The sequence below is a fragment of the Scardinius erythrophthalmus genome (assembly GCF_964197995.2).
Source record: "Scardinius erythrophthalmus genome assembly, chromosome: 23".
NCBI classification, from domain to species: Eukaryota; Metazoa; Chordata; class Actinopteri; order Cypriniformes; family Leuciscidae; genus Scardinius; species Scardinius erythrophthalmus.
In genome coordinates, this window is record NC_138243.1 from 27386877 (window position 1) to 27400041 (window position 13165).

Here is a 13165-nt window from a genome sequence, read left to right on the forward strand (position 1 = left end):
CACCCTCAAAAAGTGACAACTTTAACATGCGATATACAAATATCTGTGGGGTATTTTGAGCTAAAACTTCACATACACACTCTGGGGACATCAGAGACTTATTTTACATCTTGTGAAAAGGGCGTTGAGAAAACAACGTTAAGAAAGCATCTGATCATAGCTATGTGGATATGTTTACACCCGCTCTGCAATTCACCGGCCTCATGTCGACAGGTGATGTATTAAAAATGACACTGTTATAGTATAAAAGTAGACTAGTATAAAGTAGCCTATTTGAAACTATATCTGGCTATGCGAGACTAGTTTGACTTGATCCCTTCTTTTTTTCTTTTTGCGTGACATCATCATTACATTATCCTGTCATTCATTTCATATGTCACTGAACGGAAGGGAGTTTCTCGGGAGCGCGCACAAACGTCACATCCTTTAGTTTCTCTAGCAAACATTCCTGAGGCATACCATTTTTGGATTTCCCGTTACCAATTAATGCCACACTTTGTTTTGTAATACTTGTTCTGTCTGTAATAAAAATACAAATAAAACACTCCTGAGGCTTTCACAGACAACCTAAATCTGGCTGCAGACTTGCACTTGCACGCTCGGACTTGCACTCAGACTTTATTTTTATTTTATTTTTACAAATAGCATGGACAGGGATAACTTCCATATTACATCAGAAGAACATATCACACTTAACAAGAAAGAAAAGGAAATTGCACTCAGACTTGCACACTCAGTTACATAAGTTCCCCTAAAAGTTATTTTTTGCAGCTTGTGTTGTATCATTATGTTATATGTTATATCAAATATTAGGCTATGTTATATCATTTATTTAGCATTCAAGTAGGCAACGACTGTTAATATCACAGCAAAGCTAACGATCATCAAGGATACAAGGAAATGATCAGGTCTACACATTGTGTACGTTCTTCTGCTTCAGTTTGACAGAATACTTTTAGATTCATGACATCAACTATGTGCAAATGTCTAAATAACTTGGATACGTATGTGGCAACAAGTTAACGAGATTTCCCCATTTACAAAGCTTCTCTTGCACATGCAAATTTAATTTACACTTAAAATCTTATGTATACACAAATCTTATCCTGTGCATGCAAATCTTTTTGGCATCATCAACTTATAGTGGTTTTCTGAGCACAAATTATTTCAAAACAGTACTTTCTAATGTTTATTTGAAGGAAAAATATGAATGTGTTTGTGCCCCTATTAGTCAGCTAAAAAGTGTAATGCACCTAAAACAACTTTTGTTAGTAACAGTAAACGTTGCGGTGTGTAAGCCATGGTAAGACATAGGCCTATATAAGGCAGTTTATACCACTTTATCAAACAGTTTAGTTTATGTATTCAAGACAGTGAGTGGTTTCATGGTTGTCTAGTTAGACTATAAAGTTAATGTTAGGCCTAATACAAAGAGTAAGCTGTGCATAAGTAGATAAACATATTATATATCATAGATTAAAATTTGTATGGAGCCAGACGCTATTGCGAAATCATGGAAGGTCTTTGGTCTCAAACATTGTCTATTAATTAATGAGACTTTTAGCCCCTTGAATAAGTTCATAATCAGTGGAAACATAAATGAAAATGCAATCTGAATTCTGGCTTTGAACCTCTCAGCAGCTTCAATATACGGTGGACACGTACAGTACAGTGTCTTAATGTCAATGAAGATCGTTCTGAGGATAGATGCTGCATCGTTTGAGCAGATACAGACATTATTTCTAAGTGTGATTTAATTGTCCAAATGCTCTCTGTTACGGCTATTTGTTAGAAAAATGACGGCTCATGTCTTGCAATGTTTATAAGAATCACACTTACTGATAAAGACTTTCTCTCTTTCTAACTTCCGACCTATTTCTAATCTGCCTTTTATTTCGAAGATCCTTCCCAGCTTGCAAAAAGTCGTATTAGACGTTGAATAGACGTAAATCTTAAACGTCTAATTACGACTTTTCAACATTGAAAACAGGTCGATCTTCAACGTCTTGATGAAATATGTAAAACTCTTTGGTAGTTTGGTTTTTTTCCATTATTTTAGCATGTATAACAGACTTATCCTGTCTTAGATTATGAGTTGAAAACACGTAGTCAAACAGTCCGGCCGAAACTACTTAGTTGAAATCACGTAGTAAACCAGTCCAAGACGGGCCGACTTATTTTCAACCATATTTCAACGTTGAAAGACAGTAATTGTTTACTGGGTTGAGAGAGTTGCACTGACTCACTCATACTTGCCTGTAAATTCTCTCCATGAAACGTTTCAATCTGGTTTTTAAGCTTTACACATGCAGTACTAAATCTGCCCTTTTAAGAGTTTCAAGCGATATTTTCACAGAAACTGATTCTGGGAAATCTATGGCTTTAGTTTATTAGATCTGAGTGCTTTAGTTGACCATGAGGTCCTGTTGAGACGTCTGGAGATACCTGTGGGCTTTCGTGGCGTAGTCTTACATTGGTTTTGTTCTTATCTGACCAACAGATGTTTTAGTGTACCTCTAAACTGTGGTGTCCCACAGGGCTCAGTCCTCGGGCCGGTATTGTTTACCCTGTACATGTTACCTCTGGCTTCCATTTTTAATAAATACGGAGTATCCTTTCATCTATACGCTGATGATACTCAGATCTATTTTCCTTTAAACATAATGATAAACGTGGTTTGCAACTCCTGTTGGCCTGTTTAAATGAGCTTAAGCTTTGGCTTTCAAGTAATTGTCTAAATTTAAACGCAAATAATAATTCTATTTGGGCCCAAGGAAACCTGTGTGCTTGATGTTGACCGTGGTTCTCTTGCCGCATATGAAACTCATCCGGGTTTTCTGTTTGATCACAACCTAAAATTTGATAAACAGATCAGTACTGTTGTAAAATCATGCTTTTTTTTATTTTCGACCAACTGAACTGAAACTTTTTTTAACCTAGAGTAACTTTCAAACAGTGATTCATGCTTTCGTAACAACTCGTCTATATCGTGAATCACTTTATATTGGTGTCTCTCAGTCTTCCCTCTCCCTATGAAAAATTTTATTAGAATAAAAAAAATATTATTCGTTTATAAAGCTCTCAACAAATTGGCCTCTCAGTACCTGACCGATCTACACACTCCTTCTAGAAAACGAGGCGAATGCGCTTTTGCGACTGCAGGCCCAAAACTTTTGAACAGTTTTCCTCTCTTCTTTAGATTTGTTTCCACCTTCAAATCTACTTATTTATTTTCTTTGGCTTTTTGATACTCCTTGATTTAGGTATGATTATTGTTTATCTATTGTTTTGTGTTTCTTTATTGGTTTTATTTTTTCTGTTCTGTACAGCACTTTGGTCAGCCTTGGTTGTTTTTAAATGTGCTTTATAAAATAAATATTCTATTGTATTGTATTGTAAGTTACATTTCTAAGGAATTTGCTCAAAAAGCCACTACATTGCTCATTTGTGGTTGTCATGCCTCTGTTGTAATATTTTTGATCAAGCACATGAGTTGCTGCACATAACATTAAGCATGATTTATTTAAAGCATAATAAATGTTTGGGGTGTTTTTGTTACAATATTTCTGAACATTAATACACTTTTAGTATCAATTTCAAGGAAGATGCATGCAGTCAAAATATTACAATATTTGAAATAATTATGTGAAAACAAAAACATTTGAGAATTTTTTGAACGATTCTTTAATCTGTAAGCATTTAAGGCTTAAATGTAAGGCTATTAATGGTTATTTATCTATGAGTAGTTGTGGTGTGGCTGGTTTTTTTGATGTTGTTTTTTACATCCTTGTGGCCAATGAACTTCCTTCTACCGGCAGGCGAATGGCAGAAGACCATATTTGGAAGTGGAAATACAACCGCCTGAAAAGTTCACCAAGGCTGCATATTTGATTAAAACGTTGTGAAATATTATTAATGTTGAAAATAGACTTTAAAATGTAATTTATTTCTGTGATCAAAGCTGAATTTTCAGCATCTTTACTCCAGTCTTCCGTGTCCCAGATTCTTTCAGAAATCGGATTTGCTGCTCATGAAACATTTCTAAATTTTAATGTGGAAAACATTTGTGCTGCTGTTGTGGAAACCATATACATTTTTTCCAGGACTCTTTGATGAATAATTGTTTTTGTTTTTTTTTAAACAGCTTTTATTTGACATAGCCTACATTTTTTGAAACATTTTCAAATGTCATTACTGTCACTTTTTTTCAATTGAATGCATCCTTGCTGAACAAAAGTTTTAATTTCTCACTAAATAAAATAATAAACATTTTCCTGACCCCAAACTTTTGAATGGCAGCAATTTAGCCAATATAAAATGTTATAGCTTATACTAAACCTGTTATTTTCATGTTATTTTATCCCTATTTTTTCCTTCACACACCCATTCAGATCCCTGTAATACTGGTTGTATGATGCTACTATAAAGCTTGAGGTTATCTAGCATGATGCAACACCGGTTATGCTTCCGATACAACATGCCTATTGAAGATTACATCACAGGAAGCAATTACACTAACAAACTGGATAGACTGGGTAAAACAGGTGTGGACACTGGTCTTAATTTTGTCACATCCTGTACTTTACTACTGTTTACATACTCTGACACGAATTATAGTGAGTCATCTTATACTACATCAGCTGCTTTCATGGGGACAGGACCTGCGTACCTAAACAGGACCTATAGATGAGGAAGTTGCATAAGTGCAGAAGTTCTGCTGTACACTCACTGGTTGTGAATGAATGGAGATTACAAAAATCCTCACTTTTGAACAACATATTTCCTAATAACCCAATTGTGGATATTCTTTCACTGGAATAGCCAATTAATTAATCGTAAAATTTTTCTGTATTTTACCAATGTGAAAACGAAAGTTAATAAGTTTACGTATCTCTTCTATTCTCATAGTCCATTGGTGAATCAGAGATTTCACAAGTAGGCCTAATTAAAGTCACCATGAAATCAAAAATGTATCATTTGTTATGGAAAATTTCAGTATTAATTATGATTTATCATCATTATTATTATTTTTAATTCATGTGTGGTCATAATCTTTACTCGGAATAATTTCCCCTCTCTCTTGCAGTGACATCACTTCTCTGATGATGTGTTTACTGGTGGGCGGGGCAATCTGTCACTCACATGACATTGACCAATTGCAACCCACATCCAATCAATTCCCCATGCACAAAATCTACATTTTTTCTTGTTAGAGAAGCTGTTTCACCTGGATATGCGTCACAATATGGAAGAAAAGATGCAACTTCCAGGTACAGGAGTTGCACTGAAGTGCTGTACAATAAATCATTGAGCATTTAAAAAGAAAGCATAAAAAAGAAACCATGCAGCATGAAACAAAATGCAATACAAATCAAATTAAAAACCTTGAACTAATCTAATCTAATCAAAAGCCAGAGAGAACAAATAAGATTTAAGAGCTTTAAAACTGGCTAATGAAGGAGAAGACCTCACATTTAAGGGCATAAGGACATTTTGGTGCAATGCCAGATAAAGCCTTGTACAGCTATTTTAAAATCAATTCTAAACTTTACAGGAAGCCAATGTAAAGTTGCTAAAATTATGATATCGTGATATCTCTTTTTTTGCGCCGGTAATAAGTTAGTTTCAGGTGAGAGATTGCAGTTTGAGGCAGGCAACAGTACATGGAATTACAGTAGGCCAGACTTGATGTTATGAGAGTATAGCAGTACTTTCTACCTCTGACGTAATCCCTTAATAAGAAAGGGGGGTTTAATTGTGCCCTTTAGGTGGTAGTGGCCAGTGACGCTGTGTGTGTGTGCGTCTTCGCCTGGTCAGAGAGCGAGTCATGCTGTTCAGAGAGCTGTTCAATTTTTGGTTTGTCGTCCCAGGTTTCATGAGTCAGTTGTTGTCAAAAGGGGAGCGAGGAGCTTTGCGGGATGCCTTCAGTTCCATCCGTTCCAGTGGATATGCGTTCATACAACAGTTTCGGTGCCGCGTGAGACGCATTACAGGTAGGCCTGTTTTGACTGAGCTTATAACCAGTGATGGGAATAACGGCGTTATAAATATACGGCGTTACTAACGGCGTTATTTTTTTCAGTAACGAGTAATCAAACTACTATTTCCTCCGCTAACGCCGTTACCGTTACTGTCAATAAAAATGCGGCGTTATGATTGAGCTCACTGAAGCGGTTTTAATCCGAGTAGGCTCTCTCTCAGCCATATGAGCTGCACAGTTTTTTCTGTGTGTGTTTATGAGGCGCCGGACTGGACATAACCGAGGCGAACGCCGAGAGCGCGCTCGACTCTGCCCGAGAGAGACCGAGTGTGTCCGAGCATAAATACTTTATTTATAAATAAATTACACATTTCAACATTAGAACGTCTCTGTAGCATATTGGTATGATGGTATCATATTAAATGTTTTAATTAGTTTATAACATAAACTCCAAAATAACCTGCAGGGAACGTTCAAACATTCAAACACATTCGAACGTTCAAACATTCAAACACATTCGAACGTTCAAACATTCAAACACATTCGAACGTTCAAACACACGTGCTGCAAACATGACTAGAATTTGGCTAAAATAACCTCTGATGATGACGTTCTCTGTAAGTTATAAAAATAAACCCCCAAAAGATTATATTTTATTATTATTATTTATGTTGGTACATTGTTCAGTATTATATTGAGAGCACTTTTTGTTAAACTATTGTGAGGAAGAAAATACTTCAAGTAGGCTATACAGAATGTCTACCAGTTGTAAAGGTGTGTGAGTTTTATAATTTTAATTATATGCACTAGTGTATGTATATTTTTTAATGATATTTATTTATTTTTGGTACATTTCTCAAGAAGCATGATTTATTTTTAGACTTTTTGTTGGCCAGTTGTGGTCTGTGCAATAAATATTAAAAGTTCTAAACCATTGTTGTTCCACTATAGTAGTGATAATATTTTAATATTTAAGTTAGTCTCTCCCATTGTCCCACATCAACATTAAAATAGATTAGTGTACAATGTTTTATAATAATAAAATGTTCTATTTTGTGTCAATTTAATTCATTTAACATTTTCATATTGGGGGTATCCAAGAAATTTCTTATGTTTAAACTTTTTTTTTTTTTTTAAGTAACGCAATAGTTACTTTCCCTGGTAATTAGTTACTTTTGTAATGATGTAATTCAGTTACTAACGCAGTTACTTTTTGTGAGAAGTAACTAGTAACTATAACTAATTACTTTTTTAAAGTAACTTACCCAACACTGCTTATAACCATAATCGTTAGCAGCCTGGTTGGTTAAATTCATATCTTATGTGTTTCTATTTTATTTTTAGGGTGTGGGTCAACGTGCAAGGGACGTTACAGTGGGCTTTGGTTTGTGTCTAAACTTCTGTCTGGATGCCTGTTTAGCTGTCTGCTTCACTTGATCTGTGACTGAGACTGTGTGACTGAGGCTGGATGGTACGATTCGCTGTTGGATTAGACTGGCAGACAAGCGCTATTAACTCGTTTGTTTCCACGTGTGTAGGCTGTTCCCTTCCTAACTGTTTGCGTTTGCAGTGTTTAACATGCAGGATCAGCTGGACCGGTGATTTTTGTAAACTTTTTTTTTTTTTGTCTATCAGTCAAGAAATTTGTCGTTGCCTGACGCGGTACCTCGATCAGATGGGCCGAACTGACATTGTTAACTTCTTACTGTTGTAAGACGCATGTAGCCCTGTTACTGTGTTTTAATTGGTTTAAGGGTTTTTTTTTTCTTTTCTGTATTTTCCTTCAGAATTGGGGGTGGCCAGCTGCAGAGGAGAAGTGTTGTGGTTCTTTGCCTGAATGCTGTGCTCACAGTGTTGTGCCATGGTCTGAGTGTGCTCCTATGATTGCTGTGTCCTTCCTGTCAAGGAGTGCCAGTACCCAATTCTGAAGTGGTAACTTTTCAAAGATTTTTGTATGTTAAATTAAGTTGGATATCCTTATTGAGAATAAAAGTTTTCTAATTTTGTACTCGACCCATGTCTGATACCTGACTCAGCCGCAACGAACCTGAGAGCCTTGTTCTTAGTTCCCCAGAAATAGGCCCCGGGGTGGCGTAGTAGTCGGTAACTTTGTAGCAGCCCACCATATTATGTGGCCTGTTTATCCATGCTAACGTGCAGGTTAAGAAGAATTGACTAAACCTTTTAGTGTACCACTATTTGAAGCTGCCACAAGAGCATGGATTACGGTCTCCAAATCTTTTGGAGGTAGAAACTGTTTTAATTTTGCTACTGATCTCTAATGATCTTTACCACTGTACTAATTTGTTTCTCAATTTAGTGATGACTCAAATGTAACCCCAAGATTCCTTACATGAGGTTGAACACTGGCGGCAATAGGATCTATATTAAAAAGATGAAGATGGATGAGAATTTCCCTTTTGCTTTCATTTAGCCTAATTGCAAAAAATGATTAGCCATCCAACATTTGATCTCCTCAAAACAGTTGCAGAGCACGTCCAAAGGATAAAAACATGTCAGTTTTAGCTGGTAGATAAAACTGTGTATCGTCAGCATAGCAATGCTATCTTATATTTCTTAAAGGCACCCAATGGTAGCATATAAAGTAAAAGAGAAGAGGGCCTAGAATGGACCTGTGGGTAATAGGGAAAATGACGAAGAAAACTTCCCAATGCTCACTGAGAAGGTTCTGTCTTTGAGGTCAGAGGCAAACCACTGCATGATGCCGACTGATGCCATGGTTTCATCTGCACAGTTATTTAGGGGGCGTTTGAGAAACTAAAAGGGGTTTTGTATTTTTATGACTTTAAATAAAAGCTTTTAATCTTAAAAAGCATCCTGTCCGCATATTTTTCATCATCTGCACAAGTGATTTTTCATCTGCACAAGTGATTTGAATGTTCAAAAATATGTCCACTAGATAGTGAACATGCATGCGCTGAACACGTCCATCCGTACTCATGGTCAAACGTGCACTGGAACAGTGTTGGGTGTAATGCATTACAAGTAATAGGGATTACTTACTAAACCATAGTGGATTTATTTAATGCAGTTTTTATTTATTTATTTATTTGAAAGAGCAGTTGCATGTCTATCTTTTTATTGATATGAGATTTAGAAAGTAAATAGCAATGCAGTAATGCAAAGTTTGGAATTTATTGACATTTTAGTCAAATGTGTGGTCATGTGAAAATCATGTGAATTCCTTTTAACTAAAAGCCAGATTTTCTTGTAAATGTTTCAGTTCAACTTTTCACTCATATTGTTATGCACATGATATAATTTGTAGAAACATTCGAAACCTTTGGACCCTGCTGAAATCCTATTTTTTTTTTACATAGAAGTAAATCTCAAAGATGAGTGTAAAATTGTTTGCTCATTTTGTCACAGCAGCCATGCACTCAGAGGAGACCGGGGCTAGTTGTCACATAGGTTAGACTATCTTAATGTTTTCAGTTTCATAAGTACTTTTTTTTATGAACAGTTCAAAACTGTTGCAAATTAGGATATTTTTTTTTTATTTATTTTTTTTTCCCTACAAGCTACAACTTAAGTTACATCATATTATTGCAAAAGCTGTTAAAGAAACAAGTGACCAAAAGAAAAAAAAACCAGCTGGCGTAATTACAATTTGAATTGCTGATCAAAACAATGGGTTTATAAAAAAAAAAAACTTTCTTTTATGGTTTTCATGTCACATAAAAAAATGCTACTTTCAAAACAATTTTTTTAAATGAATGTTTTCATTTTGTAATTACTTTTTACTATTAAAACAAATGCTTCTCTCTGCTTACTTTAAAGAAATAATAATAAAATATAATGCCAAACTAGCCTACTTAATCTGTCAAACTGACTTTTAATTAGGTGAAAACATGATCATAAAAGAAGTGTTGTTTAAGTTATTCTGTTTAAACAGCATTTTTCATATACATTTTGTAATAAATGATTAGATCCGGACAGCAACATGAGCATTGCGATAGGCTACTTACAAAATTTAATAATATGCATTGCGATACTGTGAAATTTGAAAATGTGTAAAAGAAATTTGTCAAAAACTTGATATTGAATTCTGTAATTTAGAAAATTCAATAAAAATATATAATAATAATAATTAAAATAAAAACATGAGCATTGCGTCATTGTGAGTGCACGGGAGTTTGAGCACATCCTAGCGCTAGCGTCCTGACATTGTTTTATTAGGAGAACATTTAAATAATTATGTTTAATAGTTTAAAGTCTAACAAAGAAAAGTAAGTTTAATTGAGTTCCTTTGGGTCTTTACAGGATTCCCCGCGTGGCGCACCTGCTGTCTAGTCCGAAATGACGAAAAACGTCATTTTACTTCCTTATTCAGGGGAAATTCCCATTTCAAGGAGGATCTATAAAAGCCAAACGTCTACTCTCACTAAGGCATCAACCAAAGAATCTCACAAGAGAAAGAACCAACTCACTAATTCTAGAGAAGGAACTGAACCAAACGACAGGTAGCCTATGTGGCATGCAATTGAATCTTGGCATCTTTAAAATTCCGATTTTCAAAACAGAAAGATTTTTATTTTCTCAGTGTTTAACCCGTTTTCTGCTTTATTTTAGAACGATGGCATACGATGGATATGACATAACTTTTTCTTATGATGAGTAAGTATTACCACATTAAACGTTTTCATATTATTACTGCATTATGAAACGGCTCTCGAAGACGGAATGATGCGTCTGTTAGCCTACTTCTTGAATTTGCTCTGGTTTTATTTGAAATAGTATGCCTAAAACTCGTCTGATTCAAGATTTGATTTGTTTCCTGAACAGTTTATCTGAGACAGACAGTGCAATTTACTCTGACAGTGCCGAATCTGACGAGATGGACTGCGCAGATCAACCATCCAAGGTGGGTTGCTTTTAAATATGCTCATAAATGTGGACTAATTCATTTAAGTCATCTAAAACATAGCTCTAAAAATCATTTCTCTCCAGACCTGCCAGTGCAACATGGATGAGGGTGTCAATTTGGAAATGTGGAAGCATTCTTCCAGCATGAAGCAGGTGGTGAACATCATCATCGCCCTGAGGAGGATGAAGCACATCAAAACAAAGTCTTCAGAGTTTGGTGAAGAAGAGGTGCTCAACATCATCATGGATAGTGTGATTGAAGGTACTACCACCAAACTTTCATGCAGCTGAAACTAGCTTCTGGCGGTTTGATTGTGCATTGAACGACTGGTAAACCACATTGGTTGAGATGGTTAGAGCTGGTGGGCTACAGCAAACCAGTTACTGTGTTCCAGTTACCATATGACCTAGTTTGTCCAGTGAAACCACTATAATATTATGCATTTGCAATACCGTACCAAAGAATAGTAATGAGCCCAAACTGAACAGAGCTGAATCACGACAGCAAAATTTGAATTTGTTTAATATTTGCTGTAGTTTGCATCAGTGACTATGTTTGCATGTGCTCTGAAAATGTGATTATTTCCAATAACCAGAGTAAGATAACCTTCACTCCCATTTAGAAGCAATTATAAGTATTCTGGTTATTTTTGTGTGTGTTACTGGCCACTGTTTTTACACATTTCTATGGGCGTATTGAATTTGATCAAAGCATTGTGTTTTCATGAGGTAAAGCTCAATCACAATATTTCCTAAATCTCATTATAATCATCTGTATTGTATAAAGCACTATATAAATAAATGCATGTGACTTGACCTAAAATAACTGACCAGACATTAAGCATTTGCATTGCTTTTTTGGTTGCTGACATTCACTAATGTTTTTTTACCTCCACAGAGCGTCGGATGGAACGGGTTGAGATGACACCATCTTACAAAAGCATCAACCAGATGTTGCAGTGCAACATTTGTGATCAGTTCAAGAAGACTCTGGTGAAAAGCAGCGGATCTCCTCGTCTGCTGGCCGTCACGCTGAGAGACGGAGCCGCTCAATACAAAGGTAAATCTCATCACTCTTACAAAAAAGTGGATCTAAATCCAACTGTTGACTCAATTTATGTCAAAAAGGTTTTATGTAAGCAGAAGAGTCTTTTAATATTGATAGTGTTTACGAACTGCTAAATTCCTAAAAATCTGAGAATGATGGATTAAAGCATGAATGAAATCTAAATCCAAAATGTTCTATATGATTCTCTCTTAACCTCCACATTTCTTTATTTCCAGTTGATTTCAATCTGTCGCTGTATTCATCACCGAGCGCCACCTCCAATTCATCCCAGCCTTTGTGCTTGGGAATCTCCGAGACCAATCTCTACCTTGCTTGTACCAAGCCGGACAATTCTTCCCCCCAACTGGTCTTGAAGGTTTGTTCCCCACTCCAAGTTTCACAACCATATTATTGCTTTTTTTATTTGATCCACATTGTAAACTAAAGATTTTTATTCCAGGAGATCACTGAATCCCTAAACACCATTAAAGTTGGTGACCAGCATGACAACCTCCTGTTCTTCAGGAAAGAGACCGGTGTGGCCAATAACATGTTTGAATCCGTGAAGTATCCTGGATGGTTTATCAGCACGGATTATAATGAATCCAAGGCAGTGGAAATGAGCCAGATCGCGTCAAAGGACCGATGCACAACCTTCACGCTGAGAAGCAAAAACTAATCCAGAGTTAAGGATCTAATTTGATTCCGTAAATATCTTCAGAGAGTATGTACCAAGTACAGTTTATAATCTGGATTTATTTATTGGTCCAAACCTATTAGACTCGATGTCTGGTTTTAGTTTTTGCACTATGTGGAGATTTTATTTTGGAAATAGAAAATTCACATTGAATTCTTAAAAGTATTATGATTGACTATATCCATAAATTGTAACGATATTTAATATTTATTTTTGACTACATCCATAAATTGAAACGATATTTAATATTTATTTTAAAAGTATTTTAAATGTATTTAAATCAAACTTGTTTTGTACTTGATTTTTGTTACGAAATAAACCTATGAGTTAAACCGTTACATGTTGTCGAGTTGATCAGATCATTAGACCTTCAATTGAACAGGATGTCTTATCAACATATAAAAAACACACACATGATAAAGGTTGATAACTTGTTCCCTTCCAAACATGTAGGGAAAGATGACGCCAGTTGTTTTTCCAAGCATACATTTTAATCACTTAAAAACATAGGGTATGCATCACCAGAATTAGGACATGAAACTTGAGCGCCCCC

General features: G+C 35.6%; 1 protein-coding gene across 1 annotated transcript; it reads left to right on the forward strand.

Moving 5' to 3' along the window:
- Positions 1 to 10125: 10125 nt before the first annotated feature.
- Positions 10126 to 12949, forward strand: il1b (interleukin 1, beta). Its single transcript, XM_081354922.1, has 7 exons — positions 10126 to 10464; positions 10574 to 10618; positions 10787 to 10865; positions 10952 to 11129; positions 11766 to 11927; positions 12152 to 12291; positions 12376 to 12949. Exons 1-7 carry the CDS (start codon positions 10301 to 10303, stop codon positions 12592 to 12594), a joined length of 987 nt encoding a protein of 328 aa, XP_081211048.1. The 5' UTR covers positions 10126 to 10300; the 3' UTR covers positions 12595 to 12949.
- Positions 12950 to 13165: the final 216 nt, after the last annotated feature.